The sequence below is a fragment of the Ranitomeya variabilis genome, chromosome 2, assembly GCF_051348905.1.
Source record: "Ranitomeya variabilis isolate aRanVar5 chromosome 2, aRanVar5.hap1, whole genome shotgun sequence".
Taxonomy (NCBI): domain Eukaryota; kingdom Metazoa; phylum Chordata; class Amphibia; order Anura; family Dendrobatidae; genus Ranitomeya; species Ranitomeya variabilis.
Genome location: NC_135233.1, coordinates 1,020,233,848 through 1,020,252,119, shown reverse-complemented (window position 1 = coordinate 1,020,252,119; position 18,272 = coordinate 1,020,233,848). Strand labels below are relative to the sequence as shown.

At 41.0% G+C, this 18,272-nt stretch overlaps 1 protein-coding gene and 1 long non-coding RNA gene across 2 annotated transcripts in view; one reads left to right on the top strand and one right to left on the bottom strand.

The window, feature by feature from the left end:
- Positions 1–18,272, bottom strand: part of LOC143808550 (uncharacterized) — a 1,160,439-nt gene that overhangs the window by 796,090 nt on the left and 346,077 nt on the right. The window lies entirely within an intron of this gene.
- Positions 4,307–17,665, top strand: LOC143810141 (uncharacterized). Its single transcript, XM_077293033.1, has 7 exons — positions 4,307–4,489; positions 7,573–7,690; positions 8,516–8,589; positions 11,911–12,045; positions 14,910–15,044; positions 16,038–16,149; positions 17,094–17,665. Exons 1-7 carry the CDS (start codon positions 4,336–4,338, stop codon positions 17,095–17,097), a joined length of 732 nt encoding a protein of 243 aa, XP_077149148.1. The 5' UTR covers positions 4,307–4,335; the 3' UTR covers positions 17,098–17,665.

Below are 18,272 nucleotides of genomic sequence, written 5' to 3'. Positions count from 1 at the left end.
CAGATGAGAAGGGGCCCGATGCGGACCCCCTCTCTCTGCCCACCGGGTCCGGGGGGCGGGGCACATAAATGCCGGCGGGCCGGGCATTCAGTCACACTCCGGTGGATTATCAGAGGGTCAATCTGCGGTGGCCCAGGGCCCCCCCAAGCCACTGGGCCCTGGGCTACCGCCCATATTGACCCTCTGATAATCCGCCCCTGGAGACAACGCACATCACTCGGATATCATCATATACGCTGACCCCGGCAATGGAGGAGATAGAGAAATTAGTTTCTCCGCCTCCTCCGCAACTGTGCTCCGATCCGCTCTGTGTGAAAGGCTCGGAGCACAGACGCATGACACTTGGCTCCCACTGGCAGCAGAGCAGGAGCCGAGGGTCATTAGCATATCGCATCGGATGCAATAGGCTAGTGTGACTCCAGCCTAATACTGTTTGCACAGTTTGCTTTGGGTCCAGGAACTTCAAGCTAAACATCTGAACTTCTCCAAAGTGTGGTACAGAAAGCAGCAATGGCCATAGTTTTATCTTTCTATAAACTGGGCCTCTGATATTAATGATATTTGTGTTGTTATTAGAACATTATCCCTATAGTTTAATATGACTATTTAAGGTTTAGGTTTATCTAGTGTCCTTTACATCTAAGGTTACATTTATATTTAGGAGGGGATTCAAATTTGAGGAAATGATCCACAATACTTTTACTTTGCTCAGTCTTTGCTTTAACCCCTTCATGACATGTGCTACATATGTAAGGCGCAAGTTGGAAAATCTCCGGGGTCTCGGCTACCAGGAGTAGCTGAAACCTTGGAGAACAATCACCGAATAATGGCGATCACAAGAAAAAGGACTGATTTACAATTTATTTCTCTTTCCTCTGATATGATCTAGCATACCAGAGGAGAGAAAAATGGCGGCCCCCCGAGCCTCCCTGGTACCTCCGCCATCCCTGAACCTTCCTGCTCTGTTCCCCGGCCCTCCGTGTCATCTTCCTGGAAGAAAATGGAAGGCGCATGCGCGGTGCGCCCTCCGAGATCTGCTGGCCGGTACCCGGCAACAGTAGGAAATTTTTCATATTGGTTCATTTTGATCACTGTGATAGACCCTATCACAGTGATCAAAATAAAAATATAAAAAACATAGTAATTCAAACCCCCCCTTTGTCACCCACTTAGTTACATAAAAATGATAAAATATATATTTTTTTGTTTTTCCCATTCTTTGCAGTTAGGGTTGGGGTTAGGGCTGTGGTTAGGGTTTGGGTTAAAGTTGTGTTAGGGTTGGCTTTGGGGTTGTGTTAGGGCTGGGGTTAGGGTTAGAGTGAGAATTGGTTTTATTTCAAAATGGAAAAGAAAAGTGATGACAATATGACAGCTAGTGTTGAGTAGAAGTGCTCGCTGCTCGAGTTTGTATCAGGTGCTCTGGTATGCACCGAGTATCTCAGATACCCCACATGTTTTTTTAGGGATGTCTAACAGCCAAGAAACATGAGAGGAAAAGATTTGAGCATGTCACTAGAGCACCCACGACATTTGGTGAATACCCAAGCACCTGATACAAACTGGAGAAGTGAGCACTTGCGCTCAACACTAATAATGACATATTCAATATTACAGGCTAATGTTATCAAATTCTGTGTCATACCTCTGGGTTCAACATGCTCACTATACCCCTGGATAAAATATTTGAGGGGTGTGATTTCCAAAATGGGGTCACTTGTGGGGTGTTTCCTCTATTTAGGCACATCGGGGGCTCTCAAAAACGTAACACGGTGCACGCCATCGATTCCAGCCAATTTTGCGTTCAAAACATCATACAGTGCTCCTTCCCTTCCGAGCTCTGCTGTGCACCCAAATAGTACAGGGTGGGCCATTTATATGAATACACCTACATAAAATGGGAATGGTTGGTGATATCAAGTTCCTGTTTGTGGCACATTAGTATATGGGAGGGGGAAAACTTTTCAAGATGGTTGGTGACCATGGCGGCCATTTTGAAGTCGGTCATTTAGGATTCAACTTTATTTTTTTCAATGGGATGAGGGTCATGTGACACATCAAACTTATTGAGAATTTCACAAGAAAAACAATGGTGTGCTTGGTTTTAACATAACTTTATTCTTTCATGAGTTATTTACACATTTCTCTTTGTATACAGCCATTGACATGTCGCAGAGGGTAACGTGAGGAGCGGATAGAAATTGTGTTGATATCTGGTGAACGCAGTACCTGGGACATTGCAGCAGATTTCATTGCAAGACACCCTACGAGACCACCCATCTCCCATGCTACAGTTAGCAAACTGCTTGCCAAATTTTGTGAAACAGGTTCAGTGTTGGATTTGACAAAATGTGGATGCAAGAAAACTGTCACTAATCATCAGTGTCTGTCCTAGCTTCATTCAGCAAGAGCCCACAGGGTAGCACTCGCTGCATGTCATTGGAGAGTGGCATCATTCGAACATCCCTTCTGCGGATATTAGCTACTCATAAATGGCACCCTTACAAAATCCAGCTGCTGCAACATCTCAACGAGGATGACCCAGATTGGCGCGCTGAATTTGCAGAATGGGCAAAACAATTGGAACAGGACCCTCAGTTTACACAGAACATTATATTCAGTGATGAGGCAATCTTTTTTGTGAATGGTGAAGTTAACAAACAAAACCATCGCTATTGGTCTGACACTAACCCACAGTGTATATATGCCTCCAATAATGTTGTAACACAAATTATACAGAGTCTGCCTATTGGGGTGCTGCCTTATAGTACAGGGTCTGCCTATGGGGGTGCTGTCTTAGAGTACAAGATTTGCCTATGGGGGTGCTGCCTTGTGCTATAGAGTCTGCCTATGGGGGGTGCATTATACAATATAGAGTAGGCCTATGGGAAGTGCATTATACTACATTAAGGACTATCTGGTGCATTATACTATATGGAGGCGATCTAGGGGGCCATCATACAGTGTGAAGATTACAGTGAGGGGTCGTCACACAGTGTGGAGATTACAGTGAGGGACCATTATACAGTGTGGGGATTACAGTGAAGGGGCCATAACACAGTGTGGAGATTACAGTGAGGAGGCCATCATATAGTGTTGGAACCATCAAACTGTTTGGGGGTTACTAAGGGGTCAGTATACTATGTGGGTGGTACTATACAGTGAGTGGGCCTTATACTGTGTACTGTCTCCTCCATATATCTCTGAACTAATCTCCCGATATCTTCCCTCACGTAATCTCCGGTTCTCCCAAGACCTCCTTCTCTCCTCCACACTTATTCGCTCCTCATCCAATCGCCTCCAAGACTTCTCCTGAATATCCCTCATCCTCTGGAATTCTCTGCCCCAACACGTCTGACTATCAACCACATTCGGATCCTTCAGACGGAACCTGAAAACTCATCTCTTCAGGAAAGCCTACAGCCTTCACTGACCCCGCTGCCTCCTCATCACTACCAAAGCTACTGCCTCACCAACACCGGAGCTCCTGCAACCCCCAACCTACTGTCTCCTTCCCCATAATCCTGTAGAATGTAAGCCGGCAAGGGCAGGGTCCTCGGCCCTCTGTATCAGTCTGTAATTGTTAGTCTGTTTACTGTAAGTGATATCTGTAAATTGTATGTAACCCCTTCTCATATACAGCACCATGGAATCAATGGTGCTATATAAATAAATAAATAATAATAATAATAAATAATACTGTGTATAAGAGAGCTGTACAGGGGGGAGACTGGGGACATTATTAAATGTAAAGTGGGCACTTATGGTTATAGGGGAACTCAGGTTACTGTGACTATCAAAGGGGCACACAGGGCATTATTACTTTCTAGGGGGCAAAATAAGGGCTAGACAACCCCTTTAATAGTTTTGCACACAGTGTACCAATACTACCACATACAAGAAACAAATTTAAAAAATAATAATGTCCCTTTATGTGCCCCTAATATACAGTATTAATCATTTCCTCCTATGTGACCCATGTACAGTAATATTGTCCCCTTATCTGGCCCCTATATAGTAATAATGTCCCCCTTTGCTGCCCCCTTACAATAATATTGGCCCCCATACATTCATAATGTGTTCTAACGCGGCTTGGTCCTTATACACTAATATTATATTAATCATATATAGATTGAAGGAGCTGCTCCATGTTTAGTGGTTGCAGTTATCTGACCCATTGTGACATCACTCGTGTTCCGCTCCTTGTGATGTCACATAGAGATCTCCATAGTGACATCACGGAATGTGTGGTTATAAGGCAGCGACGCTGCAGGAAGAGGCTTTGTCTGAAGAAGCTCACTGTGGATTACACATTAAGCGACATTTCTTCAGGCTAAAATGCTCTTTGGATTTGTTTTAATCGTGTGTATGCTATTAGCATCTTTCAATGTCGAGCCTGACAACATCCGCCGCCATGATCCCTGGCCAAAGCATTGGGCGTCTGTCAACATCCGCCTCCGTGATTCCTGGCAAAAGCATGCCTACTTGGATTGTAAGTACTTTTTCAAATATTCACATATTATGGGGTAAACCCCATTAAGTTGGGTGAAGGCTTATTTTTTGCGCCCTGAGTTGACATTTTTAATAATATCATTTTGGGGTCCATTCAATGTTTTGATCGCCTTTTATTACAATGTTGCGGCTGCCAAAACATTTTATTCTGGCGATTTTGATTTTTAATCATTTCCTCCTATGTGACCCATATACAGTAATTTTGTCCCCTTATCTGGCCCCCATATAGTAATAATGTCCCCTATGCTGCCCCCATACATTAATATTGGCCCATATGTTGTACTCATCTGGTAAACCTGTCCCCCATGTGTTCATCATGAGTTAATATTGCCACCCTATGTGGCCCAGTAGTAGTCATGTCTCCCTGTGCCCCAACACATGAATAATGTCTCTCTATGTGGCCCCCATACATTCATAATACCCTCTAATGCGGCTTGGTCCTTATATATTAATATTATATTAATCATATATAGATTGATGGAGCTGCTCCATGTTTAGTGGTTGCAGTTATCTGACCCATTGTGACATCACTCGTGTTCCGCTCCTCATAATGTCACATTGAGATCTCCATTGACAAATGCAGCGAAAAAAGTGTATTTAGAATTTTTTTTTTTAAGTGTTTAATTTTTAATGAACTTTTTTCATTTTTTACTGTATTTTTACTGTACTTAATAGTCCTCATTAGGGACTTGAAGCTGTGATTGTCTGGTTGATTGTGCTATACATAACAGTGGATAAACACTGCTATGTATAGCTAAAGCCACATTCTCCTATGAACAGCTACAGGCTGACTTTCACAAGAGGATGCGCACAACAAGCATGGCATCTTCAGCAGACCCTCGGCTGTCATGGCAACCGATCGTCACCCCCCAACATGTCACGGGTATGCCGATCAGCTTCTGATATGACCCCCCCATGGCACGTGTTAAATGCAAATGTCAGAGATTCATAGCGGCATTAAACAGGTTAACACCCATCGGTGGAGCTCTACTCCACCCGCAAGACATGCAGGCTTGACATGCGAACGGCATTATACACAAGGACACGACCTTTGACGTACATGTACTTCAAAGGTCATGAAGGATCTAATGCTAAATACATGACCAGGACTGATACAAGTGTTTAGTCAAATAATATATAGATAAGACATAGAGGTGTAATACTGCAGGCTGGATACAATAACTTCTACATATAACAGAAGGGAGGTATAGGAAATACCGTATATACTCAAATATAAGCCGACCCGAGTATAAGCCGAGACCCCTCATTTTGCCACAAAAAACTGAGAAAACTTAATAACTCGAGTATAAGCCCAGGGTGGAAAATGCAGCAGCTACCGGTAAATGTCAAAAATAAAAATAGGTACCAATAAAAGTAAAATTAATTGAGACATCAGTAGGTTAAGTGTTTTTGAATATCCATATAGAATCAGGAGCCCCATATAATGCTCCATACAGTTTATGATGGGCTCCATAAGATGCTCCATATTAAAATATGCCCCATATAATGCGAATTATGACCCCATAAGATGCTTCATAGAGACATTTGCCCCATATAATGCTGTACAAATAATATAATAATTAAATAAATGCGGCAATTAGACTCCACTCCTGGATCAATCCCTCTTCTCCAGTAATCTAGAGTAGATATCTAGTAATATTATCTATTTAGGGAAAAGCCTCCAGATGTCTTTTCACCTTTTTATCTCTAGACACACAGGCCCTTTTGATATGTTTACATGCCTGGATATAGAAAGATAGATCCGGGCCTAACGATCGAGGTCACAGTGAGTGCGACCAGGCCTGGGTAGGTGGGCCCTGCAGACATACATTGAGCTGAAATTCACTGCGGCACAAATATTCACCGAGTGGCGCATGCTAGTGATGTCATGCGCTTCCCGTCACTGGCGCGCTAAAGTCAGCTGCCGGCTTCTGCTCCAGCTATGGAAGAAGATGTCACAAGCAGTAGGAGTGGGGGAAGTTGAATAGAATCATTTCATTTTTTTTACTTTTGTTAAATAGCTGTAGAACAGGGACATTATTACTGTAAAAATATACCAGGATGGGGGATATATATAACTGGAAGGAGCCGAGAATGGGGGGCATTATACCAGGAAAGGATCCAGGATGGAGGACATTATACCAGGAAGAGGCAAAGGAATGAGGACATTATACTGGGAAAGGGAGACATTATACCGAGGACATTATACTGGGAAAGGGAGACATTATACCAGGATGGAGGACATTATACCTAGAAGGGGCCAAGGATAAAGACTTGATATCAAGATGGTGGATATTATTACTGAATGAGGTCCAGGATGGGGAACATTATTACAGGAAGGGGCCAGGATGGGTGATATTATTATATGAAGGGCCAGAATTGGGGACTTTATTACAGGATGGGGACGTTGTACATGATGGGGCAAACACGTATGTCTTCACAGGATCTGGATTGCTACAAGAGACCATACATCTGACAAATATGCAGGTGGGGACCCAGGTCAAAATTTTTCACCGTGACACATCGGACTCAACCTAAGCAACTGGATAGATCTCTATATTGTCCAAGATATCTATTGTATATTAATATGGCATCATCCCTGAGACATAATTTTGCAAACTAAAGTCCCATATTTTTAATCGTCTTGCCGGGTCCTACAGTCCAATAGAAAATGTAATAGAGTCACAGATTTCTCTGCTGCAGATTGAGCAGGGCTCAGGTTTTGAGCTGTGTATAACCCCACCACAGCTTTGTGTTTACATAGTATATTGACAGAAAGCGGCTAATCAGTGCTGGAGGCCTGGCTGGACTAGGAGGCGCAAGACCAGTTGTCCTATAGTGATAATCAATTGCTGGTAAAACAGCGATTCTATTGAAACAGTCCACTAATTGACATGTCGGTATAATAAAGGTGTATGCTTCTACATTATGGTTTTCTCAGATAACATGGCAAAAGCCTGGTGACAGATTCCCTTTATAGGACTGCTTCGATAATAATGGCATAGTGTATTACAGACAAGTTATTGAATGTATATAATATACTTATTCTTTCTTCTTTTTCAGTGGATGGTATTGTTCCTACAAAGATCCCTTGGAAAGCATGCATAATTTATGTTGTACTTCTCATCACCATGTACCTCCTTCAAACATTCATTGGTGTCATCTGTAAAATCATATGGAGGTGAGTATTGTAAAGGATGATTTATATTGTACATGGGAGTCTGTAAAAAAAAATTACATCTTTATTACAGATGAGAGGTTCTGACAAATTTCTGCCAAATCATGCAGGTTTTAGTTAGAGATTCGATTCACAGCAAAATTATTCTTCACACATTGATTGTTCCCTATTATGCTCTGGGGTCTGCCCAGTCCCAGATCATAATAAATGGAGGAAAGAAGAAAATAAAGTTCATACATCACCAAGCCCCTCTCCGGAAGCCCCCACTGCTCTCTGCCCGTAACTCCGGCATAGTGTTGGCTCTTAGTTGGGGCTTACATGAGCAAAGACCTTTCAGGGCCCACTTGTAGCCAAAGTTCCAATCCAAAGGGAACACTTGGCCAGAGGCGCCGTACAATGGTAATGTGGAAAACTGGCCATCGAGAATAAAGCAGCAGAAGTCGGTCAGAGAGGAGAGCTAAACTTTTTGCCAGCGCTCTTCTGGAGCTGCAGCTAGCTTCCACTTTGTCTTATTTGCTTGGAGTGAATTACAAACAATCTGTGTTCTCCAAAATTCTGAGTTTTGTAAATATGAGCAAAATTCAATTCCACTCAAATCCACTCACGGCTAATCTTCATATGACCTTACAATCCAGTATGATCCACACATATTGAACTTTCATGTACATGAAAAATGGTTGATAAATACCAAAATGTTACTTATTGCCAATGTTTCTACAGAATGTAAGAGACAAAATGAAGAAACATAAGAGTCTATATTTCATTCTGCAGAATACAGATATGTTACTCTGTAATTCACAATATACCTTATATTTTACTGTTTTAAAGACATCTGATAAAGGATACACCCAGGAGAGATGATGAATCTGATGAAGCTAGAGTGACTACTGCTAAACGTCTTGGTAAGTACAGCCTAACCAATCTGACACTAAAGCCGTTCTCCAGGATAAGACAAACAGGGCAGCCATAAAAAGAACAAAAAAACCCCTATGCTTTCAAACTCTTCAGCTTGTTGATGGTATTGCAGCTCTGTAGCATTCCCTTCACTGGAGCGGAGCTACAATACCAGGCACAACCTGTACACAGGGGTGGTCTTATTTTAAAAAAAAAAAAACCAATTACATTTTTCTAACCCTTGACAAGACTATAAAATCTATATGCCAATAGTTATTGTTTTGCTTTTTTATAACTTGGTAACAGCTTTATGACGTCGATGACTTACTCTGGGGACATTTGATGCTTATTTAATAGAAGAACATCTTTTTAGAAATGGTGTCTTAACCCTTTCGTGCCAGAGCCTTTCTTCGCCTTCATGACCAGGCCAATTTTTTTCATTCTGACCAGTGGTAATAATTATTGAAAGCTTCATCGGATCCCACCGATTCTGAGACAGTTTTTTCAATAAATATTGTACTCCATTACAGTGGTAAAATTTGTTCAGTAAAAATTGCGTTTATGCCTGAAAATATGGGAACATTTTGCGATTTTTAATTTTTCAATTTTAAGTCTTTAAACCAGAGTGTTGTCACAGAAAATAGTTAATAAATAACATTTCCCACATGTCTAGCTGTCATCAGAACAATTTTTGAAACATAATTTTTTTTCTTAGGAAGTTAAAGGGGTTAAAAGTTGATCAGCAATAGCATTTTTCTCATTTTTCCAACTAAACTTGCAAAAACAATTTTTTTAGGGACCACTTCACATTTGAAATTACTTTGAGGAGCATTTAATACAGAAAATACCCAAAAGTGACACCATTCTAAAAACTGCACCACTCAAAGTGCTCAAAACCAAAGTTTTTTGGTATTCCAAAGTCTGACTGCTCTAACTGTAAAGAACCCTTTCCTAATTAGCTGCAGTTATCATCTTTCTTCCATCGGTAATGAGTGTCCCCTAGTCCTAAGTATGGTCCTTGTAAGAAATTAGTCATGTGCTAAACCTTTGTATTGACCACACATATATTTATATATGTTAATGAGATCTCATGTAAGAAGCCCAACTTTTCCATCTCTCATCATATGAGAGGCTATCCATCACATGTAATAGTCTAGTTTCCCACCTTCGAACTCCAGTTGGTTCCAAATCCGCATTGGGCACCTGTTGGCGAAAAATTGACCACTCATGCTTACAAAGAGAAATAGTAGCCAACTCCCATGTGCTTTTACCTACGTTTGCTTTAATCCGAATATTACATTTTAAGCATATTAAAACCAAATGCCTCAAAATCCTTGAAGCCCATTTATTTTTTGAAGACAGAGTATTGATGGAAAAAATTACTCCTTGATCCATTGAAAAAACAATAATTCTAGAATTTTGAATCCGGGAACCTCATATGTAGAGTCCTAAAAAGATAGAAAAAAGTTCCAAGACCATCCTGTTATCGGCAAAGTGAGTTTCAACCCAAAACCCAAAGTGAGTTTCAAAATTCAGCAATCCCAATAGAGATTGAAGTTCTTTCAGCGTCACCGTTTTTTTGATCAAAAAATTGGATAAGGCATTGCATAGCTTAAAGGGAACCTGTCACCCCGTTTTTTCGGTATGAGATAAAAATACTGTTAAATAGGGCCTGAGCTGAGCATTACAATAGTGTAGTTTGTGGACCCCGATCCCCCACCTATGCTGCCGAAATACGTTACCAAAGTAGTCGTTTTCGCCTGTCAATCAGGCTGTTCTGGTCAAAAGGGCGTGTTGTCTTCCCCCAGATTTTGCGTAGTTTTCCGTTGGTGGCGTAGTGGTGTGCGCATGCCCAAGGTCCCGAATCCTCTGCCAGGGGATTTAAAAGAGCGCGCTGTTCGTTATTTATTGGTGATCGGTGGGCGCGGCCATCTTCCTTTGGCCGCGCGTGCGCAGAAGCGGCGCTCTGCTGGCCGCAGTGCTCTGCTGGCCGCGGCTTCAGGAAAATGGCCGCCGCGATATCCATCTGCGCACGCGCGGCATCCCGCGGCCATTTTCCTGAACCTGCGGCCAGCAGAGCGTCGCGGCCAGCAGAGCGCCGCTTCTGCGCACGCGCGGCCAAAGGAAGATGGCCGCGCCCACCGATCACCAATGAATAACGAACAGCGCGCTCTTTTAAATCCCCTGGCAGAGGATTCGGGGCCTTGGGCATGCGCACACCACTACGCCACCAACGGAAAACTACGCAAAATCTGGGGGAAGACAACACGCCCTTTTGACCAGACCAGCCTGATTGACAGGCGAAAACGACTACTTTGGTAACGTATTTCGGCAGCATAGGTGGGGAATCGGGGTCCACAAACTACACTATTGTAATGCTCAGCTCAGGCCCTATTTAACAGTATTTTTATCTCATACCGAAAAAACGGGGTGACAGGTGCCCTTTAAGAATTTTATCGCCAGGCAACCTAGATTCCATTTTAACTGAATCTAGCGTAATACCCAAAAATTCAATTAAATTTGTTGGAAAAACTGTTTTCTCGTGTGCAACTGGCACACCAAAATTATCGCACATTTTAAGGAAATTATTTAGTGCCTCTAAGCAATCCGGAGACGCCGGGGGACCGACAAAAAGAAAATCGTCTAAATAATGAAAAATATTAATATTGGAACTGATAACTGGAACTGGTAAGAAGCCCAACTTTTCCACCTCTCATCATATAAGAGGCCTTCCATCCCATGTAATAATCTAATTTCCCACTTTTGAACTGATTCTAATTTCTGAATATCCTTTTAAATGTGCAGCCTAAAACTGGATCCCATATTCTAGATGTGGCCAGAGTCATAGAGGGAAAAGAAGTGCACCCCCAGTGAAAACTCTATGGCAAATCCCACTCTGATTTCACAAAAGTTACTTTAGTAACGACAAGTATTTTGATTACTAATATCTACTTAACTGAGGCAAATTTTTTTAAAAAAAGTTTTATTCCACTTTACTGCCAATATTACATCATGTGTCCAGTTCAGCAAGAAACATTTGTGGTGAATACTGAATAGTCTTCTTTACAGAGAACCAGTCATCAAGAAAATACAGTTTAAAATGCAGGTTCCATATTAGAGAGCAGAGGAAGCGGAGTAGACTGAGATATATTTTTGTGAGGAAAGATTCAGTAAAACCCATTTTTTAACAAAAAAAAACCAAACTTGTAAAAATCATCTCTTAAAGAATCTTGTCGGTAAAAGATCCGTAGACGTAGAGTTAATAATCTATGGGAAACATAGAGAAGTGTTTATTATCAAAATACTGATTTCTGTGGTTTCTGTTACAGGATATCATAAAGATCCTCGCAGACCCTGGGCTGAAAAAAGGGACAAGCTCAAAAACATCAGACTCCCTCCCGGTAGGGTTAGTGATATGGTCGCCAAATTCGAGGCACATCAGAACGCGATCGCCAACTCTGACCGTAAGTACTCAGGGCTTTTATGACATAAATTTAATGGAAAAACGCCCTTATAAAAAAAGCCTCTTAAAGGAAAATGTCAGTGAATAAACCCTGGACACAGAGGTAACTCTAGTGGTTTGGTCCATCTTTTTTAAACATCACTGCACCAATTAGAGGTTATAACATTTATATGATGTGTATTTTATATATTTATCTCACTTACAGTGGGGAATATAAGTATTTGATGCAATGACAATTTTGTAAGTTTTCCCACCTACAAAGAATGGAGAGGTCTGTAATTATTGTCATAGGTACACTTCACCTGTGAGAGACAGAATCTTACAATGTGATTTGCTGGATTTAGTTTATGATTTTTATATCATTGATTTGCATTTTATTGCATGAAATAAGTATTTGATCACCTACCAACCAGCAAGAATTCTGGCTCTCGGAGAACTGTTAGTTTTTGAATTATGAATTTCTCCTGCTCTACACTCATTACCTGTATTACTTGCACCTGTTTGAACTTGTTATCTGTATAAAAGACACCTGTCCACACACTCCAACCTCTCCACCATTGCCGAAACTTGACAGATCTGGAGAAGATCTGTAAGGAGGAGTGGGCCAACATCCCTGCTGCAGTGTGTGAAAACTTGGGAAAGAACTACTACATATAACTTCTGTAATTGCAAATAAAGGTTTCTGTAGCAAATATTAAGTTCTGTTCTTCTATTGTATCAAATACTTATTTCATACAATAAAATGCTAATTAATTATGCAAAAATTATACAATGTGATTTTCTGGATTTTTTTAAAATTCTCTCTCTCACAGTTGAAGTTTACTTACAATAAAAATTACCGAACTCTCCATTCTTTGCAGGTGGGTAAACTTGCAGAATTGGCAGTGTCAAATACTTATTTTCCACACTGTATGTAGCGCCATTATTTTCACAACGTTTTACTTACATTGTTATTACTGTCCCCATTGGGGCTTACAATCAAAATCCCCCCTCAGTGTATGTCTTTGGAGTGTGGGAGGAACCCGGAGGAAACCCACACAAACTCCTTGCAAATGTTGTTCTTGGTGAGATTTTAACCTAATTTCAATATTCTACATTACGGGAAAGCATGAGGGCAAAAGAAATATTGTGACTGATGTCGCACCTCACGGACCCATGGCGGAAAAGAAAGAAATCCTCAAAAACACCATGATCGCTATGCCTGATGCCAATGATGAAGTAATCAACATGTGCGCAGATGAGGACGCGGTCACCGCCCTTGACAGTAAATTCATTTTGCCTTGACCCTGATAAAAAAGATTGCTGACATCACCCACCAAAACCCCAAAACAGCTGTTATTCTAACTTTCTTTGCTTGCATAAAATAAGCATTTGGCTTTTATAGCAATATGTTAATGATTTACAGTTTAAAGAGGACTTTTCACCAAAGTTTTCTGGTTGAACTGGTCACATGATGTAATAGTGACTGCAGAGTGAAATAAAATGATTTTGTTATTTTTGCATTAGACATTAGTGTGATGACTGATGCATCTCTGGACAGACAGTGAGGGGAAAAGGCAGGACACCAGAGATGGTGACTGTGCTATCAAAGAAGGATGAAAGCTGAAAGAAGGGTTTGTGATGTGACACAGATAAACTCAGTTGTGCTGCCTCTTCCTTCGCACTGACTCATGCAGAAAGATAGACCAGGAGATTAGGGCTGTATCCTCACATCTCACACATTGAGAAAACTGCTCTAAGCTATTGTGGGGCTGTGTTCTTTTTCTGATGTGTTGCTTGTTGCTTATGCTTTTTTTTTCATAGGTTGAAAAAGACTTAGGTCCATCAAGTTCAACCTTTCTCCACCAATTGTGTATTTTGTCACTAAATTAACTATAACCCACAATGTTATGTGTATTGAGGAAATCATCCAGCTCTTTTTTAAAAGCGGTTATAGTGTCTGCCATTACTACCTCTTGTGGTCGGCATTCCAAAATCTGACTGCTCTAACTGTAAAGAACACTTTCCTAATTAGCTGCAGTTATTATTCTTCTTACATCAGTAATGAGTGTCCCCTAGTCCTAAGCATGGTCCGTGCAAAGAATAAGTCATGTGCTAAACCTTTGTATTGACCACACATATATTTATATATGTTAATGAGATCTCATGTAAGAAGCCAAACTTTTCCACCTCTCATCATATAAGAGGCCTTCCATCCCATGTAATAATCTAATTTCTCACTTTTGAACTGAGTCTAATTTCTGAATATCCTCTTTTAAATGTGCAGCCTAAAACTGGATCCCATATTCTAGATGTGGCCAGAGTCATAGAGGGAAAAGAAGTACACCCCCAGTGAAAACTCTCTGGCAAATCCCACTCTGATTTCACAAAAGTTACTTTAGTAACGACAAGTATTTTGATTACTAATATCTACTTAACTGAGGCAAATTTTTTTAAAAAAAGTTTTATTCCACTATATTGCCAATATTACATCATGTGTCCAGTTCAGCAAGAAACATTTGTGGTGAATACTGAATAGTCTTCTTTACAGAGAACCAGTCATCAAGAAAACACAGTTTAAAATGCAGGTTCCATATTAGAGAGCAGAGGAAGCGGAGTAGACTGAGATATATTTTTGTGAGGAAAGATTCAGTAAAACCCATTTTTTAATCCCTTCATGACATTGAGGTTTTCTCTTTTTGCGTTTGTTTTTCTCCCCTTCTGAAAATATATTAGAAACACAATGAAAAGAAAAACAACCTTGTAAAAATCGTGTCTTAAAGAATCTTGTCGGTAAAAGATCCGTAGACGTAGAGTTAATAATCTATGGGAAACATAGAGAAGTGTTTATTATCAAAATACTGATTTCAGTGGTTTTTGTTACAGGAAATTTTGAAGCTCCTCGTGGACCCTTGGCTGAAAAAAGGGACAAGCTCAAATATATCAGCATCCCTCCCGGTAGGGTTAGTGATATGGTCGCCAAATTCGAGGCACATCAGAACCCGATCGCCAACTCTGACAGTAAGTACTCAGGGCTTTTATGACATAAATTTAATGGAAAAACGCCCTTATAATAAACGCCTCTTAAAGGAAAATGTCAGTGAATAAACCCTGGACACAGAGGTAACTCTACTGGTTTGGTCCATCTTTTTTATACATCACTGCACTAATTAGAGGTTATAACATTTATATGATGTGTATTTTATATATTTATCTCACTTACAGTGGGGAATATAAGTATTTGATGCAATGACAATTTTGCAACTTAATTCCGAAATTTTGATTTTTTTTTCTCGTTACACCGTTTACTGATCAGATTCATTATTTTTATATTTTGATAGCTCGGGCGTTTCTGAATGCGTTGATACCAAACGTGTGTGTATTTTATTTTTTTTGTTTTATCACTTTATTTTGAATGGGGCAAAAGCAAGTGATTTGAATTTTAATTTTTTTAATTCTCTTCATATTTTTTAAAAACATTTTTTTCCACGTTTTACTTGTTTCAATCCCCTATTTAGGAGACTTGAAGCTGCAATCATCAGTTCACTTCAGCCCTGCTGCCTGTAGCAGAAATGATCATGTAATGCATGTAATGCAGAGCACAAACTATGACGTATATATATGTCATAGGTCATGTAGGAGTTAATCATTTATTCTTCTGCTTTTTCTGGGATTTGTGGTCCAGTGGGCAGTCCTACCCGTGGTTGACAAAGAAATGTGTCAGTTAGTGATAGTACCACCAACTGGTCCGAAAATCCAAGAAAAAGCAAAGGAAACAATGATTAAAAAACATGTAATACTAAATGTTTTCTCACACAACTACATTATATATCAATCTACTCATCCCCCAGATCTATTATATGATGTCTGCAGATAGAACTGTGTTTTCATGGTGACAGTTTCCCCTTAAGTCATTTCCTAGTATGCTTGGGGTCTCCAATCCCAGGATGGCCGTAGAGTAGAATCAATGTTCTTTTCATGATCAACTCATCTCACTAACAGTGTATTTTACAGGACATCAAGAGGACAAAAAACATATTCCACCCACTCTGTTTGTTTTTATTAAAGTATCTGAACGTCCTAATGGCTTCTCGGAAGATGAAGCCCGCCCCAGCCAAAACCGACAGTAAGTTCTTAAGACTTAGATATATGTTTAATGATATACAGTATGTTATGTTCTAGCATTAACAAGCAGTGGGATAACTAGTTAGAAATTGATCACTCGAGACCTTAATGTTGATAACGATATTTTTATTTGTGCAAGCTAAAGCTTCAGACTGGGAGCCAAAACCGGTCTTTGTATGGAGTCTAGCTGGTACCAGCAACATATTATTATTATTTATTCATATAGCACCATTGATTCCATGGTGATGTACATGAGAAGGGGTTATATACAAATTACAGCTATCACTTACAGTAAGCAAAGTAACAGTGACAGAGTGATACAGAGGGGAGTTTCCATACTGGTTCTGTTAATGTTTCTAAAATCCATTTCCTTTCAATAAGAGACTAATCGATAATCTAGTAGTCAATCTGTCAGAGGATGGCCTGTAAGGCTAGGATACTGCTGTAATATAATGTAAGAAGCCTCTTCAGAGAGGCAGAGGACATGAACAGTAGTGCCATCTATTCCAAGTAGCAATCTTAAAAGTCAATATCGACTTTTTAAAAAACCTTGCCACATAACTTAGGAAAGGAAGCCAAAGCAGAAATTCCCATTGCAGATATGTGTTTCGGGGTGTTTGCTTCTCATCAGTGTAAAGCAGGAGATCTGATTTTCCTGCGTGAGAGACGTCTGACATGGGGTTTAAGGGTTTAGGTTTCTTCGTGTAGACAATTCTTCCCTGGGAATTTGAGAGAGTTCACGTCCTCTCCCTCTCTGAAGAGGCTGTTTACTTATTCAGATTCCCTGGGAAGCATTGCATTTCCTTTAAGTCTCCACAAGCAATATAATCTGGAAATAATGAATGACATATAAACTTTTCCAGCTGTCTTGCTCATTAAAATCTGTCTCCATATCCATATAGTCATCTTTACTGTTTTGCTAATGTTGTGACATTTATTTTGCAGGTGAGGCAGGGCGGGGTCTCGCTGTGAACCCACAAAGAACATGGGATCCAGCTGGAGACGACTTTACATCAGCAAAGAGAGGCAGATTCCGGGCTCGGTCTCTGTTCTCCACCACTGGATATGACATTACTGGACATTCTACACCACTGGATATGACATTACTGGACATTCAACAGCTAGACGCACTCACAAAATGAGTGAGTTTCCTACTGCAGAACGAGGCAGATTCCGGGCTCGGTCTCTGTTCTCCACCCCTGGATACGACATTACTGGACATTCAGCAGCTAGACGCACTCACTGAATAAGTGAGTTTCCTACTGCAGAACGAGGCAGATTCCAGACTTGGTCTCTGTTCTCCACCCCTGGATACGACATTACTGGACATTCAGCAGCAAGCAGCTAGATGCACTTACCGAATAAGTGAGTTTCCTACTGCAGAACGAGGCAGATTCCGGGCTCGGTCTCTGTTCTCCACCACTGGATACGACATTACTGGACATTCAGCAGCTAGATGCACTCACTGAATAAGTGAGTTTCCTACTGCAGAACGAGGCAGATTCCAGACTTGGTCTCTGTTCTCCACCCCTGGATGTACCATTACTGGACATTCAGCAGCAAGCAGCTAGATGCACTCACTGAATAAGTGAGTTTCCTACTGCAGAACGAGGCAGATTCCAGACTTGGTCTCTGTTCTCCACCCCTGGATACGACATTACTGGACATTCAGCAGCAAGCAGCTAGATGCACTTACCGAATAAGTGAGTTTCCTACTGCAGAACGAGGCAGATTCCAGACTTGGTCTCTGTTCTCCACCCCTGGATGTACCATTACTGGACATTCAGCAGCAAGCAGCTAGATGCACTTACCGAATAAGTGAGTTTCCTACTGCAGAACGAGGCAGATTCCGGGCTCGGTCTCTGTTCTCCACCACTGGATACGACATTACTGGACATTCAGCAGCTAGATGCACTCACTGAATAAGTGAGTTTCCTACTGCAGAACGAGGCAGATTCCAGACTTGGTCTCTGTTCTCCACCCCTGGATGTACCATTACTGGACATTCAGCAGCAAGCAGCTAGATGCACTTACTGAATAAGTGAGTTTCCTACTGCAGAACGAGGCAGATTCCGGGCTCGGTCTCTGTTCTCCACCCCTGGATACGACATTACTGGACATTCA